We start from the raw sequence: 21,127 nt of genomic DNA, 5'->3' as shown, positions 1-21,127 counted from the left end.
AAGACCAAAAGCATTAAACTAGAAATAAGCACCAAGCTGAACATGGGGGAAAAGTTACTGAAAAAAGAACAGCTTTACTTTCTAAATATATCTCATTTACAGTTATGACCATAACAATCTGTGTTCAGAGTTTAGATTTAAGCCAATGTGACAAACTGGGTGCAAAAGTTATAGCAATGAAGCGTACAGGGCCACTGATACCACTCAAAGTGAAAATGAAGGTCGCTCAGTGGTGTCCGACTCTTTGTGACCCCCACGGACTTTGGACCCCCATACAGTCCATGGAATTCTCCAGGCCAGAATACTGGACTGGGCAGCCTTTCCCTTCTTCAGGGGATCGTCCCAACCCAGGGATCTAAACCCAGGTCTCCCACATTGCAGTCGGATTCTTTACCAGCTGAGCCACAAGGGAAGCCCAAGAATACTGGAGTGGGCAGCCTATCCATTCTCCAGGGGGTCTTCCCGACCCACGAATCGGACCTGGATCTCCTGCATTGCAGGCGGATTATTTACCAACTGAGCTATAAGGGAAGCCCTCAAAGTAAACGTTAAATACGATCTTGAGTCTCCTTTGTATGAAATGTTTATTTTCTACATAACAAGCTTATATAAAAGATAACTATTACAGGAGTTTGACAAGGATTCTATCATTTAACTCACATACATACTAGACATTATATATGATGGGATATTCAGTCAGTTGTAAAAAACTGTAAATATATCCTCTCCCCAAATAAAGTTAAATAATGCTTTTCATACATTTAACCCGTACATTTATTAAAGTTTCTTAAATTGTAAGTATTAATTTTATAGTTTAAGATTATACAAACTAGTGATACAAATGTCTGCGCCATCTGTGTTAACTTAAGTGACAGTAAAAAACAAATCCATCCATCCTCTGGCTGTATAAACCTGAAGTGTTTAGAAGGCCCTCTGCTTTGCCTCCTGTAACCCCAAGCCTACTGAAGAAGGAATGTACCGATTACCTGAACCAACTAAGCATGTGTCCGGCATGTCCACCGTGCCTGCAATTGTGACACCATGTAAACCAGTTGTTAAACTGAGCTAATTTTTTGTCCTTGCTCAAGTCTACTTTTTCATCTGATTTGGATCCTCCTATGGGTGAAAAACAATGATCTTCATTAACTATTGCATAATACTTGATTCAAAATTTCTTAAAAGGTAAATCTGAATTTATGTCAAAATACAAATCACACATCATATTGAAATACCAGTTTTAATGTTAGAATGTAGTTTAGATTGAAAAATAATAACCAGAATTTCTTGTATTTTTAATAGTCAATAATAGTGGAAAAACAGACATTATGAAACCTACTAGGAAGTAATCCGGGCCCTCGAGTCTAGTTTGTGGAGTGGCCTCCCGCTTTTTCTTATGCAGATGGGGTCTGTGGCCTAGCGCCCCCGTGCCCACCGTCTGTGATCTTACGCCGAGGCCCTGGAGGGGTCGCCGCCGAGGTTTCCACCAGCCCGCAAGCAAGAGCATGGCAGCCATCCCCTCCAGCGGCTCGCTCATGGCCACCCACGACTACTACCGGCGCCACCTGGGCTCCACTTCCAGTAACAGCTCCTGCGGAAGTGCCGAGTACCCTGGGGAAGCCATCCCCCACCACCCGTGTCTCCCCAAAGCAGACCCGGGACACTGGTGGGCTAGCTTCTTCTTCGGGAAGTCCACTCTCCCGTTCATGGCCACAGTGCTGGAGTCCCCAGAGCACTCGGGAGTCTGCCCAGGCCTCCACCAGCACGATCACATGTGACCTGGCTCGGGAAGCTGTGGGGAAGCAGCAGCCCAGCGGCCAGCCTGGCAAAACCAACTGCACGCCCCTGTCCTGAGTGACCACCACCAGCTGCCAGGCTTCCTTTCAAGGCGCTAGGCTCATTAGAGCCCTCTTCCTCCCCCTGCCCTGTACCCTCCTTTCCCCTCCTCTCCCCAAGACCAAGCAGGCTACAGTCAAGGGAAGCAGTTCACTTTTTAACAGCAAAACAGCAAAACACCAAAAAGGAAGTTGAGAGAATCCCACTCTCTGCTATCCGAGCCACACGAATGCTCCTTCCTCACACCCCATGACCCTGTGCCTTGCACCAAGTGGACAATAAACTCCAGGAGTGAGCAAAAAAAAAGAAGTAATCTGAATTAACAATTTTAGAGAAATAATCAGTAGTTTAAAAATCTTCTCATAGAGAAAACACCAAGTTTGGTTTACAGGTGAGTTCTACCAAACATTGAAGGAACAGGTAATTTTCATCTACACAAACTTCAGGGCTTCCCAATTGGCACCAGTGGTAAAGAACCCACCTGCCAGTGCAGGAGACATGAGAGACGTGGGTTTGATCCCTGGGTTGGGAAGATCCCCTGGAGGACGAAACAGTAACCCAACTGGCAGGGTACAGTCCACAGGGCCACAGAGAGTCAGACACAACTGAAGTGACTTAGCATGCACACACAGCTTTCCAAAGTATAGGAAAAGAGTGGAAATTCCCCAATGCCTTTCATAAGGCAGGTATAACTTTGCTAACAAAACCAGACAAAGGTAACATAAAAAAGATTATAGGCCAATCTCCCTCCTGAACAGACATAAAATCCTAAATAAAACATTAGCAAACAGTATGACTCAGCAACTCTCTGGCGATTTAGTCACTGAGTCCTGTCCAACTCTTAAGACCCCATGGACTGTAGTCTGCCAGGCTCCTCTACCCATATATTCTCTAGGCAAGAATACTGGGATGAGTTGCCATTTCCTTCTCCAGGGGATCTTCCCAGTCCAGGAACTGAACCCACGTCTCCTGATTTGCAGGCAGATTCCTTACACTGAATCGTAAGGGAATCGCTTGGCTTCCATGAAAATGAACTAAAGAAACTTCTGTGCATAGTGAAAGGAGAAATATGCAGGAATGTTCATAATAGTAAAAATCTGGAAAGAAACAAATGTCCAATGGAAGAATTTGTGTTACAGTCATAAATGGTAAGTAGTAATAAAAATGAATAAATCACAACTACATTCATCAGCACAACTGAAACTAAAAAACAAGAAAACTCGAATGCCAAGTAAAAATGGCAAGTCAAAGCATATATGCCATTTGATTCATTTATAGAGTTTAAAACACAGACAAAAGTAAATGCGTGATAAAACTACACAGACAAGCAAGAGACGAAATTAATAGATGATTTAGGACAGTAGTGACCTTTGAAGAGGAGCCCATAGAGATGTGAAGAGGCACGGAGAAATGACCCAAGGCACTGGTACAGACAGTATTATCTTAAGCAGGGTGGGAGACTCACTGATGACTGATTTATCACGGTACGTGATGAGTGCATTTCTATACATTTGTACTAGAGTCCACAAGAAATTGAAGAAAAATGTTATTTACACATTTACATTCACACACACACATTTATGTAACTTGCAATGCTTGAAAAATCCTCATTCTATTAATTTTGGCCACCTTAATATGTTTCATTTCATTCTAAAACAGCAAATCACAATATTTTATGACCATATATAGAGAAAAGGATAGAAAGACAAGTAAAAATATTAAGCTTAAATAAGCAACTGTGTACCTATTAAGACATAATGCTATATTCAGAAGTTCACCTGGGTCATTGCTGATCACACTACTGCTGGGACAGCCTTGCAAACAATTTTTTAATATACTTATCTCTTTTTGTAATGGTATGAAGATGAAAGGATATAATGGTGGTTCAAGGATTTAAGATATATACACACTGAAATTCTTCCTAAAAGCTTAACAAAAATGATTAATAATGAAAGGAAGGAGAAGAGGGGAGAAAGAAAATAAAGACCTTTAAGGATAAAGCATTTTATACTTTTGTGTATAGTTCTCACTGGTGATTTCCTCTTTGTTTTTGTAACTTCTAATCCATAGAGAAAACAGACTGAATCCAGGACAGATTAAGTCTTGGCTTCTGATAAAGCTTAAAATAACAGCACTACCTCACTGCCCTGTGAGAAGGCTTTTAAAGATCAAACAGCTCTTATTTTATTTTTCAATTTTTAAAAATAATTTTTATTTTTAAATTTTATATATTTGGTCATGCCAAACAGCATGCATGATCTTACGTCCCCACCAGGGATGGATCCTGCACCCCTTGCAGTGGAAGCAGAGTCTTAACCACTCAATTGCCAGGAAAGTCCCTCAAACAGCTTTTAAATTTAAATGATTTATAGTAAATCATGAAGGTAAGTGCCACAGAATAGGTAAGGGGAAACCAGAGTTTCACTTAGGCACTAACTAGAATAACAATAACAATTGTTGATGATGACAGTAAGAAGAATAATAAACTAATCTATAATCTAACATTTACAAGTGTATCACACCGAAAAGTTAAGCTCTATAAGGGCAGGGATTTTTGTCTGTTTTGTTTACTGTAACATTTCTAGTACTTAGAAAAACAGGCACTAAAACACTGTTAAAGAGATAATGTTTATATAATGCTAAATATTAGTTTATAATTTGTAAACATAACTAAATATGTATACTTATAAATTCAATGAGACACTTCAAAAGAAGTCCAACTTTGAAAGCACAACTCCGTGTAAAACTTTGCAACCCTCAGTTAAATAAACTTATGGAAACTCTGGGCAGTTGCATCACAAAGCATGATGGATGGATGCCATCTCTAACTGCAGACAGAGCTACAAGGAGGTTTGGACACCTGAATCTTTACACTGCCATGAGCCAGTATTTGATTTCTATTAGGTCCTATTTTACTTCAGAATTCAAGAGCCTTCTGCTTTTACAGAATAAAAAAAGAAAATGCTTACTACTCCGTAATTAACTCAGTCCAATCTGCCTTTAAAGATCAGAGTCAGGCTCCCCTGATTTCCCTACACTGTTTCCCAGACCCTGTCACACTCATCTACTCAGTGGTCTCCACAGACTCGCGGTAATTACCATCTTTACCAATCTCTTTACTCCAGTACATACTTTGTACTCTGTCTACAACCTGGGCAGGCTTCTCTAAAATCTTCACATATTTAAATCTATCAAACTTTAGAGGACTAGCTTAAATGGCATCTTTATTTTTTTTGGGGGGGGGTGGTTTTCAGATAGAACCAATGTTATCTTCTTTCAAAATTCCTAATATTTTCTTTATAAAATATCTAAAATACCCCTTATTCACCTTAGAGAGACAAGTGTATTTCAGAATTTGAAATATTTAGGGATGTTAGAAAAATAATGAGCAAATATTAAATTACACCCCACAGAAAACCCTGTAGGCAGCATCCTGTAATTAAACACATTAGTATTTCTGCGACGAAATATACAAATGTTCACAAAGAGACATAAAAACTTTAATAACCTCATGTCAATTCTGAACAGATTTTTTTCTTTTGCCAAATGAGATTTTGAAAATTCAAAAAAAAAAAAAAAAACCAAACAAACCTAAATTTTGGCTTTTCAAATCTTACAGAGATTTGGGAATGACAGATAAAAGGACCTGTGGACAGGCATGCTCAGTTGCTCAGTCGTGTCCAACTTTTTACAAGCCCATGGACTGTAGCCTGCCAGGTTCCTCTTGTCCATGGAATGCTCCAGGCAAGAATACTGGAGTGGGTTACCATTTCCTATCCCAGGGGATCTTCCTGACTCAGGGTTTGAATCTGCATCTCTTCCATCTCCTGCACTGGCAGGTGGATTCTTTACCACCGGCACCAGCTGGGAAGCCCCAAAGATTCTGAACTAGTATTTATTTTCTAGAACATATCATTTATTTTATGTTAGCTATCCATGCTCATTTATACATTTATATACCATAAGCTCCACGAGGATCTTTGAGTCATCCTAGCAATCAGCCTTAACTTAGTGCATTAAACAAGTATTCAAATTTATATAAAGAAATTATTTCTGCAGCAAATTTAAAAAAAAAACAATTGAAGCAAATATGAGAAAGTTTTAAGACTTGATAAACCTGGGTGTTGAGTTTTCATTAAATTAATAGCCTCTATGCTGCTGCTGCTGCTGCTGCTAAGTCGCTTCAGTCGTGTCCGACTGTACGACCCCATAGACGGCAGCCCACCAGGCTCCCCCATCCCTGGGATTCTCTAGGTAAGAACACTGGAGTGGGTTGCCACTTCCTTCTCCAATGCATGAAAGTGAAAAGTGAAAGTGAATTCACTCAGTCGTGTCTGACTCTCGGCGACCCCATGGACTGCAGCCCACTAAGGCTCCTCTGTCCATGGGATTTTCCAGGCAAGAGTACTGGAGTGGGGTGCCATTGCCTTCTCCAATAGCCTCTATAACAGAGCTTAAAATGCTTTATGGTTTAATTTTCTTCAAATTCTAGAAAACTGTTATATCTTTTCTTACCTATTTCAAAAATAGAAAAATCTGAAAAGCTAGTATCTAGCAAAAAGCAATAGCACTCTAGCCAGTACAATTTGCTGAGACTTATGGTCCAAACGACATATTAAGTTCAATTATTTCTAAGTATTTAAGTTCACATAGAACTTACTAGACACCATATTTTGTTTCCTTGTTCTTTCATTGTAGTAGATTTTTATTTCAAATTGTTATTTTCTATTTATTAGTAGCAATGCCTTCCCTGGTGGCTCAGATGGTAAAGAATCGGTCTGTAATGGGAGAGACTTGGGTTCAATCCCTGGGTCGGGAAGATGGAGAAGGATGGCAGCTCACTCCAGTACTCTTGCCTGGAGAATTCTATGGACAGAGGAACCTGGCGGGCTATAGTCCATGTAATCATAAAGAGCTGAACACGACTGAGGGACTAACGCTTTCCTTCAAGGCCATAAAAAAAGTGATCAACATGCAGTGTAAAAAGTGAAAGTCCTTGATTAAAACAAGTCAAGACTAATATGCATTTAAAACATTACATACTACATTTGTTAAAAAAAAAAAAAGGCGGGGGGGACTTCCCTGGGGCCCAGTGGTTAGGAATCAACCTGCCAACGCAAGGGACATGAGTTCAATCCCTGGCTCCAGGAACTAAGACTCCACGTGCCACAGGGCAACTAAGGCCATGCGCCACAGCTGCTAAGCCGCACGTCCTGGGGCCTGTGCTCTCACCACAGTGAGAAGCCCGCGCACTGGAGTAGCACCCGCTTACTGCAACTAGAGAAAGCCCATGAGCAGCAACACTGCTAAAAATAAGTAAAATAGATAGAAGAAATTCATGTTTTTAAAAAAGGATCTATTTTGAAATGATACTAGCAAATCTCTTTCAGATGTTAAGGTAACAATAAAACAGTCTACTTAGAAGAATAAGCTACAGAAGAGAATTATAAAATTTCATAACTAGGAGGATCTCCCAGTCCAACACTCTGTATGTAAGTGGGTTAAAGTGACTTTCAATCTCACAGACTAAACATTACAGAGCCAGAACTAAAACAGGCATTCTGATATCAGATGCAGTTCTTCATTCCTTATTCATTTACCATTATGCCAGATATTCAAGTGTTTCTAATTAAAATTTTTGCTTTAGTATGATTTTCAACTTATATAAATAGCTGAAATACCTCCAGCCACTAGGTACATTTATATTCGATTATCTACTGTTCTCAAAAATTTTCTCTATATGTTTACGTTAAGCAATATACAATAATTCTAATATTTTTAACCATTAAAAAAGTACATATATTTATAAGATAGCTGACAGACATAGCAGAAACAACACCAAAACTTAGAAGGACAGGACTCTGATTGCTAGGTTAATACTTTCCCTATATATTTTCACAGGCAGATTTTGAAGATGAAGTAAGAGAAAATGTCAAAGTGGTTTGAGACGATCAAAAGTTCTTTATGTACACAAGATATCTGTTACTAGATGAGGCCACAGGACTTTTAAACATAAAATCTGAGGGAGCTCCTCTTAGAAAAAGTGGTAAGAAAACAGTATACGATTATTTAATATTTAAGCTCTTCTTACAAACTTTAAACTGGTAAGCATGTGAGATTAGAGATACTGTGGATAGAGATTATACTTTTAATGTATAGATTTTATAAATTATAGAACACAAAAACTGCCAAGCCAGCAAAGTGGCTTGCTCTTAGAAATAATATAAACCCAAGGTGGTATGTCTTTTATTTACAACATTATTAAATCAATTATGTAGAAACAATTTCAGCTCAAAAAAGTATACTGAATTATTATATAGAATTATGTCATACCAGGACAACTAGAAACAGGTGTTCCCATATTAATGAGGCAAAGTGCACAGCGAGGAAGGGGTTTTCGACAGCCAGGGCAACTTGTGACTTTAGATTTCGTTGGTGAGCCGCTGACACCATACTGACTGAAACCTCGGCCCTGATGGGGAACAGTGGAACAGCTGTAGGAGATAGACTTTCCACAAAAATTGCAACTCACAAACACCTAGAAAACAAATGAAAGGAGAAATAAATAAAATGCAAACTTCATGAATAAAATTTAAAATAACTAAAGTTTGATCCTAACAAATTATTTTTCAATAATTTTCAAAATTGTATTGTATACTGTAAGTTATCTGCTAAGCTGGTTAGTTCTAAGACTTCTACTTAGCAGTTACATTATTTGAATACTTCTTCTTGTTACTTTGTTTAGTTATATTCTTCCTAACATCACTGATAGGTACAGAAAAACTCAGAAGCATTAGATTCCAAATTTTAGGAATAACAAAGACTAAATAAGAGTTCACGCTGGGACATTACAAAATATCCTAATATGACTTCTGATACAAATTTCAAACATATAATATTCTGAACAAAATTTTCTTGTAAAGAAAATACTCATTTCCTAAGATAAAAAGGAGTTAGGGAGCCTATAACAGTAAATAGCTAAAACTTAGGAATAATAGCAATATAAACTATTCACTTTACCTTTATATTAAACGCCTAGACTCTCAAACACTTATGATACAGAGCAGTAACAAATATCATGTAACACTACTTTATTAATATTCAGGTTGTTTTAATACAAACAGAAATTTGTCAACTTTCTAAAACAGGAAAATAGCACCATCCAGTGCTCACATCGAGGATATACCTGACTGTTAATGAGATTTAATGCTTGGAATCAGATACAGTGATCTCATGTCAAGTGCTTTATGTAATAATTGATCTCATGCTGCTTTGTTTAAGTCAAAGTACAGTTGATCTACAATACTGTATAATTTTAAGTGCACAGCAAAGTTAATTCAGTTTTAGAGTCTTTTGGGTTACAACAAGACAGTGTGCTACACAGTACATTCTTGTTTATTTAAATAGTGCTTATTTCATGTTTTTTAAACTACTGCTTGAAAACATAAATTTCTATGTGTAATTAGACATATAGATATGTATGTATATACCATTAAACAAATCCTGCCTTATTACATATAATAGTGCATAAAACCACAATACCCAAGTGCAAAGTGTTAAGAACATACAGTAGTTAAAATTTGAAAGGTCTTGGAATAGACTAGAAAGCCTCACTCAGTCAGTCTTAGGACTCAGTTAGGTTTGCCTAAGATCCTCTAGGCCTGCTGTGATTTGTTCTGTGTTAGATTAAAGTGCAAGACACTGAGAGGACTGTTAGAAAGTGTAGGATCAAAAAAACACGAAAACTAAAGACAAAGTATAGTCTAAGACATCAGTGGGAAGTCAACATGAGCAAAGAACGAGTTTATTAATAGCAATTTATTAAATTGAACCCTCAATTCACCCTATATAACATGCTGTAAACACTTCTCTTTTTTTGGCTGGGCTATTAGGTACACGTTACAATTTGATTCTCTCCAAAACAGTACACTTACCTGTGCTAAAGGCTTAGAACTGGGATCCAACTTACTCCTGTGAATATCAAATTCAGCTCGTTTGTGCCAAAACCTCCAGGCATCTAACAAATTTCTATAATTCTCAATCCAGTACTGAACTCTTTCATCTTTAAGAACATCTAAAGGAGAACCCTAAAAAGAAAACATAAATTATTTCAGTTTTTAAAATTTTCCTGGCTTAGCCTGAAGATTCTAGGCAACATGTGAGTGTGAGTCACAAGGGAAGAAACAGGCCACCTTTTTGCCAAAAGCCAGCTCCTAATGAGGATACAGATAAAATAGTTGATGGAAGCTCCATTAATTTAAACTGGCTTCTACCAATGACATACATACGCACTGTGTACTATTATGCCTGGCCAGGGAAGTGTAATTCTCTCTTACTTAAGTTTAAAGACCTAAGAGCAATCAATTCACCTCCCTGGTTGAATGCAGTAAAGTCAAAAAATGATGCAAATATTTCTTTCTCCCAACAATTAAAACTTCTAGGTTGACAAAATATATTTACTCATTCCAAATACACACCAAAACTGCTCAATCACATTTAAAATAATACTGAGCTTGGTGCTTCCAATCTAGCACTGCACTGTGAATTCAGATGCCATTTTAGTATACCTATCTATCTGAAAATTAAAACCGCTTATTCTCTGCCTGGCCTTCAACTAAAACATGTATTTATTTCCTTAAAAGTAAAAAAAAAAAAAAGGCAAGAAAGAACCCAAAACTGAACAAAAAATGCTTAGTTCTTTTACCCCTAAGCCATGGTGAAAAGGAATACTTTCTTTCCCTTAAATTTACTTTAGATTCCTTCTCATTAACAACTTCAATTTCCTGCCAGACTTTTCCGAAAGCTGTATTTTCTCTGGCAGCTGTGACGTTCCACATTTCACCTATGCTTGCTTTGAGTTTTCATATATTGCTTTTAGCTCTGTTCAGGATACCATCCTTATCTTCACATGAACAAAGCAGAAAAAGCCTCTATCCTCAGTGATCTAATGGGCATTAATCTGAAGCCAAGGTTTTCCAGTTTTGGGGCCACAGAGAAAATGAAATGTCAGAGAGCAGTTCGTATTCATCTTATGAAAAAAAGAAACCTATAACAGCTAATAAAGACAATCTACCTTTAGACAACTCATCAAGACAGAAGAAGCACATCTTTCACCTAGTAATTAAGTATTAATTTCAATTACCAGAGTTAAATTTAGCTAAAAGAACACATGAAAAACTAATAGCTGACAATTTCACTTTTTAAAAAAGTAAACATCTACTGTACTCCTAATTATGACCAACCAGCCAGAACTAATGGAGAAGGCAATGGCACCCCACTCCAGTACTCTTGCCTGGAAAATCCCATGGTCGGAGGAGCCTGGTGGGCTGCAGTCCCTGAGATTGCTGAGAGTCGGACACGAGTGAGCAACTTCACTTTGACTTTTCACTTTCATGCACTGGAGAAGGAAATGGCAAGCCACTCCAGTACTCTTGCCTGGAGAATCCCAGGGACGGGGGAACCCGGTGGGCTGCCGTTATGTGGGGTCACACAGAATCAGACACGACTGAAGCGACTTAGCAGCAGCAGCCAGAACTAAATCCCTGATTTAAAAAGACGACTCACAGAAAAATCAGAAATTTTCCTATCCCACTCTTTCCCCTTCTGTGGGACTAAGGATAAACTAAGAAAGAATCTGGTCAATTCGTATTAGTAAGTCTTCTCTAGAACCATTTCAATAAAAGTTAAAATCAAATTCTGAAAATGTGTGCAGAGAAAACAGTTCAGAGGTTAGGTCTGATCAAATCAGAAGGACTTGGGAAATATTATGGGCTTCCCACAGTAGTAATATTTAAGACCAAAATGATCACTAAGTAACCAAACTTCCAAAAGCATTAACCAATGTACTTCAGCAGGAAAGAAACCAGACTTCTATAATGGACTGCAAGCAATGTCCAGTACTGAACAATAAAAAAACACTAGACATATTAGAAACAGGTAAATCATGGTTCAAAGTAAAGGAAAAAGAAAGTTAATAGAACTAAACCTTAAACAGCCCTTATGTTAGAGTAAGCAAAGACCTCAATGCAACTATTAGACATGTATTCAGACTTAGAAGAAATAGGGTTTTAATTATAAACGGACAGGGAACTGAGCTGAAAAATGTAAACAAACAAAAAAAAAATTGAGACTCTAGAACAAGTACAATAACTGAAATTAAGTATTCCCTGGAAAAACTAACATCAGATAGAAGGTGAAAGAATAGCCGATTAACACATCAATAGAATTTATCCAGTTTGAAGAAGCGGGACAAATGGAAGGAAAATGAACACAGCTTCAGATGCCCGCGGGACAAAATCAAAAGGTTTAATACATGTGCAGTAATAGCCCACGAAAGGGGAGAGAATGAGACTGATGTAAAAAAAGAAATACTTAAAAGAAATAATGCCTGAAAACTTCCTAACTCTGATGAAAAACATTGACTCGCAGATCCAAACGCCTGAGTGAATCACGAGCAGGATAAGAGAACCACAACTAGGTTCAAGGTTTAAACTGCTACGAATCAAAAAGAAAATCCTGAAAGCAGCCCAGGAGAAACAAAGACAGTAATATCTGATTTCTCATCAGAAAAAATGGAGGCCAGAAGACCGTGAAACCACATCTTTAAAGTGTTGAAAGAAAATGAATAAAACAGATATTTTCAATTAAAATTAAGCTATGAGAATCTGTCACCAGCAACTCTGAAGAGCTAGGCCAAAGAAAAAAAAAAAGGCCAAAGGGAAATGACAAGAGATGAAATCTGAGTCTACTGTAAGGAATAGACAGTAAAAAAACAGCATGGCCAATAAACAAATATAAAAGCCCGTATTTTCATTCTTCACATAATTTACATAAAAGACAACTGACTATTAAGAGCAAAAATACTAAACTATAAGTTGGAGTTTATAATGTATGTAGAAACAAAATATACGACAACAGGAAAAAGGACGGAGATTTGTAAATGGAATTACACTGTGATAACATTTTTGAAGTATGAAATATGAAGCAAAAAGCAGAAAATGTCAGGTGTGAGGAGAAAGGGTGAAGTAGGAAGCATGATGTACCAGGTGTGAAATGTAAACTGCTGCTGCTAACTCGCTTCAGTCGTGTCCGACTCTGTGCGACCCCATAGACGGCAGCCCACCAGGCTCCCCCGCCCCTGGGATTCTCCAGGCAAGAACACTGGAGTGGGTTGCCATTTCCTTCTCCAATGCATGAAAGGGAAAAGTGAAAGTGAAGTCGCTCAGTCGTGTCCGACCCTCAGCGACCCCATGGACTGCAGCCTACCAGGCTCCTCTGTCCACGGGATTTTCCAGGCAAGAGTACTGGAGTGGGTTGCCATTTCCTTCTCCAAAATGTAAACTATGAGGAGTTAAATTGTTGACTGATGAGTTAAGGATGCATATTGTTAGATCTGGAGCAAGTACTTAAAAGAAGAAGAAAATGAAAAGGACTATAACTAAAAAGTCAACATATGAAATAAAGTAAAATACTAAAATACTCAATTAGCCCAAAACAAGGCAGGAAAGGAACACAAAAACAAAACAGAAAACAAACAGCAAGATGGTAGACTAAATCTTGACCATATAAATATAAATGGAGTAAACTTCTCAATTAAAAGGCAGCTGATTATCAGACTAGATTTTTTAAAAGCAAGATCCAATTATACACTGCATTTTAAATATATTTTATAAACTTGTTAAGAGATTACCAACCATTTGTATTTCATAGCCATATATCTATACCGTGATTTAATAGATGTAAACACATTCTGGTAACAAAACAACGATACCTTATGCTATAGAAGGACAGTGGCCTGATACCTTATGTAAGTTTACTTTGTGGTTTGTGGGCCAATATTTACATTTGTTCTTAGAAGGTGGGGTCGGGGGAGGAGGCATTTTACTTTGTTTACCCAGTATGCAGCATGCTACTATACTGCATAGACGGATAAGAACAGGAAAGAGAACACCAAGAAAGGGTAAGATCTGCTGGAGAGCTAAGGAAATCTCAGGAAAATGCTCTAAAATGTCACCATTTTTCCAACAAAAGCAAAGTTATAGGGAATCTTCGCCAGGAATCCATTTTTAATCAGTGGGCAGTAAAAACTGAGAGAAAAACAGAGGAATGGTTACTCCGAGTCATGCTCATTTAGTAAATGAGGAAATGAGAGAATAAAAGGGAATAATGAGAACTGAGAGCTGAGTGTAACTTGCCTTCTGTACTTCAAGAAAGAGGTACTGTAATTCGGATCAGGGAAAGGCAATCTCTTTGTAGACAGTGTTGTTCTGTCAACAATCAGAGAAATCGAAGAGAGGTTTTTCTGCTTCGTTTGAACTCTACATAAACTCAAGACTGACACTTCCCAAAGGGCAAGGAAAACTGGCTAACCCAATGCAGGAGGCTTCAGTTCAGTTCAGTTCAGCTCAGTGGCTCAGTGTCTGACTCTTTGCGACCCCATGAATTGCAGCACGCCAGGGCTTAGGGACAATAAAATAAGGCAGAAGTCTTTTACAGATCAAGTGATTAAATTAAAGTTAAATGTCTCCTAAAGATCCTTAGTAAGCAAACGAGCATACCCACTCCATAAGGGAAGAAAACAGAAGGCTAAGCATTTCTTTTCTCCTTAATACACCGCTGCTGCCACAGTACACTGACCTGCAACATGCAGTAGCTCGCTGTTTGGACATCTCCAGTTCTGTCGACATAACTCTCCATTAAGTCCACTCCATCTTTAGTGAGGCCCGTAAGCAGTATTCCTTCCAAATTTCCAGCCTCTTTCATTTCATTGGTCAACTTTTCGATGTACCTATTTAACTGGAAAATTCAAAGTGATTTTTCTAAAGCAATCCATTTCACTATTGGTATTTTCTGCTTCATAAACTCTACATTTGGAACAATTTTACTCTTAATGGAAAACATTTTAAAACAAAAGCCTTTGTAAAAACCTATAAGTGTACATCTATTATAATTACAATACAGCATCCATGATCATTTAAAATATGTTTTTAAAAAGGAAAGGTATTTACTATGTTCTGTTAATTGTTCTATAAAAGATCCACAGACAATTTACTGTTTTAAATTTAAAGAAAACTGTCCTTATTATTGAGCTTCCCAGGTGGCACTAGTGGTAAAGAATCTGCCTGCCAATACAGAAAGAAGACTCGGGTTGGATCACTGGGTCAAGAAAATCCCCTGGAGGAGGAATGGCACCTCACTCCAGTACTCTTGCCAGGAGAACCCCATGGACAGAGGAGCCTGGGGGGCTGCAGTCCATGGGGTTGCTAAGCATTGGAAATGACTGAGCGTCTGAGCAACAACAGTCATTATTATGCAAAGTTCTTGATGGCTATAAGGATGTAACAGTCATGGAATCTGAACTGGAAGAGAACTTCAAGATTACCAACAACAAACATTTCTTATATTATATGTAGGATGGATAAACAAGAAGGTCCTATTGTATACCACAGAAAACTATATTCAATATCCTGTGATAAACTATGATGGGAAAGAATATGAAAAAGAATGTATATAAGCATAACTGAGTCACCTTGCTGCACAGCAGAAATTAACACAACACTGTAAAACAACTACACTGCAATAAAATTAAAGAAAAAAAAAAAACCTTGAAAATCTCTTTTGGGATTTTGATCCAGTAAAGCTCATGAGTCCTTTATCTTATCCTAAACAAACAAAAAAACAAACCATTTCTTATAAGGTCTTCCCTGACTTTGTGCTGCATGCATGCTCAGTCTCTTAGCTGTGTCGAACTCTTTGCAACCCCATGACTTTATCCTACCCCAAACTCTAGCCAAGACTGCTTTATGTTCCCCTAGCACTGTCTCACTATTGCACTTAGCACACTGTATTACTAGCTAGTTATGTACATTTCTGTCTCACTATCTACATAGTATATTCATGTGCAAGTATTAGCTGCTAAGTCCTGTCTGACTCTTTGCAACCACATGGACTTTGGCCCGCCAGGCTGCTCTGTCCATGGGTTTTTCAGGCAAGAATACTGGAGTGGGTTGCCAAACCCTCACATACTACCTGTTTATTGTATTAGAAATGAAGAAATTCTTTAATGTAGCATTACTAAGAGATGTTAAACTAAAAAGCTTAACATCTTTACCTACTGACTACTTTGACTCATCACGGCAGAAACAAACTATTAACTCAGATTCTTTTTTTTAAATTGAAGTATAGTTGGTTTATACTGGTTTTAGTTTCAGTCATGAATCACTTTGCTGTTTTATATCTACATATATGAATCACTTTGCTGTACATAAAATATATATACATATAGACAACATTCTTTTCCAGATTATTTTCCCTTACAGATATTACAAGACATTAAGTATAGTTTCCTGTGCTAAACAGTAGATTCTTGTTAAGTCAGCATTCTTAAATGAATACATTTAGGTATGATACATGTTTATGTCTCAATCTAAAAGAAATTACCTCATTTTTTAGAAGAATTTTTATATAAACCTCATAGACACATATTTACACATAAAGATTAGTTTTTAAGCCACTGACAGTAAGTGGTAATCAATTTAAATATCAAATTAAATTAGTTGTTACCTGACTGTCACTAAGGAATTTACAAGCAAATGCCACTCTGTCACGTACAGCAACCTTGTTTTCATACTGAAAAAAGAGAAGAAGCAAGGAGTTACTTTCAGGTGTTGTGAGTTTTAAATTTTTGCAGACTAGATATTTTGTACCTAATATACAACTTGATTTTCAAATGTATTAATAAGTTACTGTGTATATACTGGCAGAGCCATGAACTGCCTAAGATGCCTTTCTTAATGTAATGCTCAGAAAACTCAGTGCTAAGGTTATTCATACAAAGTAAAGATGTACCTCCTAAACTGACCAATTTACTTAAAAAAAACTGAAACTAGTTCAGTCTTATATAACTTTAACATAAAACAAAAACAATGGCGTACAGTTTATCAAATTTAAGATGCCAATAATCCTTTCATCATTGAAATTTATTCAGGAGAAACTGAGGAAACCTTTCGTTGGCTTCTAAGTTAATCAGCAAGTTTAGGAAATCTGTGACTTATCAGTAAATATACTAGCACAGGATTTAGAAATATCAATACATGTTTCTCCACTCAAAGTTTTAAAACATACTCTAATAAGTAAACAGACAAACTTTTGTGGCTATAGTAAAATACTGTCATATAGGTAGGTGGCTTGTAGCAAAATAAGAGGCGTTACAATACATTCTTAAGTTTTTGTATACTTATCAATATTGTAAAATACTATTTTGAAACGTGTTTACCATAAATGTAGACGGTACAATTAATTTTGTGATAAGTAAAAATACAGTTTAAGGGTGGATAAAAGATCCTATTTCTATTGAAGTCAGTCCACGAAGTACGGTTTTCCTCCTTTAAACATAGGTTCATTTCAGTTGATACCTTAGTTGTGTTTTCTCAATTATAAAATATGGTTCTGCCCTAAAGAGGAGACAAACTAGACAGACAAATATTTGGTATAAACTAGATTTAACTCTTGAACAATGTTGCATGTGTTACTATTTTTGATCTGGACAGAGTTATAAATATTATGTGTCCCATTTTACAGATGAAAAAACTAAAACCTCAAAAAGTTAACTGACTAGCTTAGGTAACTGAGAGCAAGGACTCAGGCCTATATCTTCTGATTTCCCAATTCAAAACCATTCACGAGATTACTGTAACTTATAATTTTTTAAAAAAAGAACAATGATAATTATTACTTACATATCAAGTTTAATTAGGTACACTCTTGACACTGTTTGGAAATACAAACTTCCTACTCAAGATATGATATCCCTTATTTAGGTGTAAGAAAAGAGGGTATTTTTAATAAATCACTTAATTGGAAACACAGAAGTTTAATAATTAGACAATATATTTCTCTATCAATTTAAACTCTAAACAATCCACTTCTTTTTCTAGTCTTCATTATCTTCTACTACTTCCTAAAAGTATTTTATTTTCTCAAGATGCAACGTTTAAAGTCTTCTATTTAACAAAAAGAGTAGTAAATAGTAAAAACAAGGCAAAAAAACCCCAACATGCTCTTGGATATTAATATGAAGTAGTTAAAAAAGTTCAATAGTAATCTGCTAAAAGTAAACAAAATACATAAACTAAATAATTGTCGAAAGGAACACCAACAACATTTATTAACATATTCATTAAGATATCTCAATAAAATACACGTTTTTAGAAATTCTTATGACCTGACATTTAAATCAATTATCGATGTGTATTTTTAAAAGTGCTACAACGGCAAAAAAAAACCAAAACAAAACAGAAATACGTTTCACATTTGGCAGCTCTTCTCAGTGCTAGAAAGAAGCCCAACAAATGCCAATAAAGTTGTGGTAATAAGGTGAAGCTTAAAACCCAGTAATAAAACTGATGAACACCACTCACTTCTTTCTTTCTTTTCCCACTTTGTGACAAAGAACCTATTTAGTGATGTGGTCATAAGGGTTAAAGCAGGAGAGAGAGGAAAGAAAAAATAGCAATGAAAAGACCAAATAGTGAAAAAATAAAAATAAAATCGTCCACTGTAAGTAGTGTGATCATTTATCTTCCAAACTGGAACATGTCTGCATGTCTGCAAAGGACAAACACTCAGACAAGACACTTGGACATCCTGACCATCAGTGATTGTGCACTGATTCACCCAACTAAAAAAAAAAAAAAAAAAAGACAAAACAGTATACGCACATTTAAAAGATTATATTTCAATACAAAATATATGTAACTGGAGTTGTAGAGTGCCAGAGCTCAGTTCCTCAGCTAAAGTATAAAATCTTAATCCTTCTATGTCTCTAAATTTTATTATTAAAACCACTAAAAAAATCAAGTTCAGTTTGCTATCAACGAACTCCAAATTTTTAAGATACCTTGTTTTAAATAATATAAATGCATCAAAATGGAATGTTACTTTATGCAAGTGACATTTGCAAATTTTAACAAAGTTATATTAAAAACTCCTATCTGAAAAGAAGAGTCTCACGAAACAGAAATCAGCTTAGCTTACCAATACTCCGTCGTAAGATCCTGCTTCACTTGTCAGAAATGCAAACATGACGCACAGATACGGGTTGTTTAACTGTAATCGTAAAGTGCTGCACATTTCCCTCCAAAGCGAGTTCTTCTCATCCGTATAACCCGATAAAGCCATTGCTACCACATTAAGATTCAGATCGCCTGCACATTAAAAAGAACTAGCTGATCAAAGTAATCACAAGCTTAATGTTCCTTCTTTGAGTTCTTCAATCATAAAACAAATAAAGATCAGAGGGTGACTTTTAGCCCTCGGGAAAATAAACCCATTAGAATAAGGGTTTTGACACATGCTAGATAATTTGGCAAGAATCACAAGGAAAACCTTCCACTATTATAAAATTTCTACCCATATTGCAAACCTTGGGCAGGACAAGCATATCTTTTAAGTCTTGAATTCTCATTCCAGGCAGATTCCTATACAGTATGTTACTGCTTAAGGACCTAAATGCAAAGTAGCAAACACACTGCCAACTTCATCAACAAGGTCATTTATGTAGAGATGTTTCAAAGTGTTGACAGTAAGTATTATTGTATCTCAGCACTACAATTTTCAAAATCATCTTGTTTTCCTATTTCTACATATATAATACCCATGCTTATGTATGTGTTTTATCAGCAAAGTACTAAAAGTCAGTATTTCAGCATTCTTATTATAGTATCATACTTTTAATTTGTCTCTGGCAAAATTAACTACCAGAATGACCACAGAATTGTATTTAGACATACTTGCAACAAAGTATTTGTTACCAATTTAAACATTGTTCTCAGTAGTTCATATGGGCTGCTGATGAGTGGCTAGGCTGGCAGTCAGTCCTATGGCTGCCTAGCCATCTAACCTAAGTTTAGCTTCAAAAGAGAAAATTAAATTCACTATTAACTTTACTCTTAAGCGTTTTCTACATTTATTATAGCAACTTTATTATGTTTCTTAATTCTAATCATTTACTTCTTTTCCAAATAAAACAGCATTTTCCACTGTATGTTCTTAATAGCCTGCTCCTCATTTCTAGAAACATTTTCCCCAAGTTATTTTGTGCCTGCTTCCTGTACTACCATCAGCACAACAAAGGAGTATCCTCTTTGAATTCTGGTTAGAACAATCCATCTCCAAATGGAAAGGACTATTTGATTCGGTGAAATTTTTTCTCCAGTCCTCAACAAGGTTATTCAAATCACTGAAGATACTTTTCCTCTATTGTTAAGATAGGTGTTTAACACCAAATTTTCCAGGTACAGATGACAAAAATTATCATGCTCTCAGGTCACAGTAAAAGTATAATTAGAAATGGCTTTAAATATCAATTCTTTCTTCCATCACCGCATATCATCTACTGCACTCTCAAACGGGGCAGATATATGTTAGAGTAAAAGTGAAGGAAAAGAGGCCAATCTGGGCAAAACATTAGCTTTTTCAACTTTTAGACTATATGCAAAATTAACATATCATAGCTAATTTCAAGTGTTTTTCCTATGGTAAAACAGAACTGTAATAGTTTTGAAATGGACCACCAAATATTCTGAATACTCATACATAATTTAACAAGGTGTATTAAAAATTGGTGTATTGAAATGAAATAGTCCCAATAAGAAAAAAAAACTGAATTCTTGGATTAAGATTCATTTCTCTGAGTTTTCTCTTGCAAAATGTCAGAGTGAAAATTTTATCATACTTACCTTTGTTTCTTCTTTTAAAAAAAATATTAAATGGACATGATGTTCAAATAAGCAGACTCAAGCAGAAACACTTTTGCAGATCAAAGTATGATTTTTATAAGAACCTATATTAGTCTAACTAAAGTGTCATTCAGTTTCCTAAAAGTCAACCAAAAACCATGACAAAAAGTAAAGTATAAACTAAAATACACTTAAATGTTTGCCATAAAATGCTTGCAAACTAAAGTAGTTCTAGTCTCCAAGAAAAAATATCTTTAAATGTATGTGAACTACTGGGTTGGTCAAAATATATGTGAACATTGTATGGTTATGTTATGTTTCTATCTATGAACTTTCTGGCCAACTTATTATCTTTAAAGAAAAAACACTGAAATAACATTTGTGTATTCTTTGTAATATTACAAAGACAATTAAGACATTTTCTTTTTCATAAACGTAACCAAAAGTGCTGGGCTAACATTTACTTTTATAGATACAGTTCTGTGCTAATTTCTCTTTCAAAAAAATTTACCAAAAATATTGATTTGAGTTTTAAAAATCATCAGCAGTTTTTCTTT

The 21,127-nt window shown here is 36.3% G+C and overlaps 1 protein-coding gene and 1 pseudogene across 15 annotated transcripts in view; one reads left to right on the top strand and one right to left on the bottom strand.

Moving 5' to 3' along the window:
- MIOS (meiosis regulator for oocyte development) overlaps positions 1-21,127 on the bottom strand; it is a 135,862-nt gene that overhangs the window by 367 nt on the left and 114,368 nt on the right. For 14 of the 15 annotated variants that reach the window (XM_055589815.1, XM_055589826.1, XM_055589823.1 and 11 more), the window contains 6 exons: positions 18,868-19,037; positions 16,396-16,461; positions 14,470-14,628; positions 9,768-9,920; positions 8,167-8,371; positions 987-1,116 (listed from right to left, as the gene is read on the bottom strand). In XM_055589815.1, the coding sequence (XP_055445790.1) occupies positions 987-1,116; positions 8,167-8,371; positions 9,768-9,920; positions 14,470-14,628; positions 16,396-16,461; positions 18,868-19,037 (883 nt within the window). The remainder of the gene's footprint in view (positions 1-986; positions 1,117-8,166; positions 8,372-9,767; positions 9,921-14,469; positions 14,629-16,395; positions 16,462-18,867; positions 19,038-21,127) is intronic. The other variant, XM_055589825.1, reaches the window with a different exon arrangement.
- On the top strand, positions 1,358-2,109 carry LOC129658937 (pancreatic progenitor cell differentiation and proliferation factor-like; annotated as a pseudogene).

The sequence above is a fragment of the Bubalus kerabau genome, chromosome 8 (genome assembly GCF_029407905.1).
Source record: "Bubalus kerabau isolate K-KA32 ecotype Philippines breed swamp buffalo chromosome 8, PCC_UOA_SB_1v2, whole genome shotgun sequence".
Classification (NCBI taxonomy): domain Eukaryota; kingdom Metazoa; phylum Chordata; class Mammalia; order Artiodactyla; family Bovidae; genus Bubalus; species Bubalus kerabau.
The sequence above is the reverse complement of the archived record's forward strand: the minus strand, read 5'-3'. Positions and strand labels throughout refer to the sequence as shown.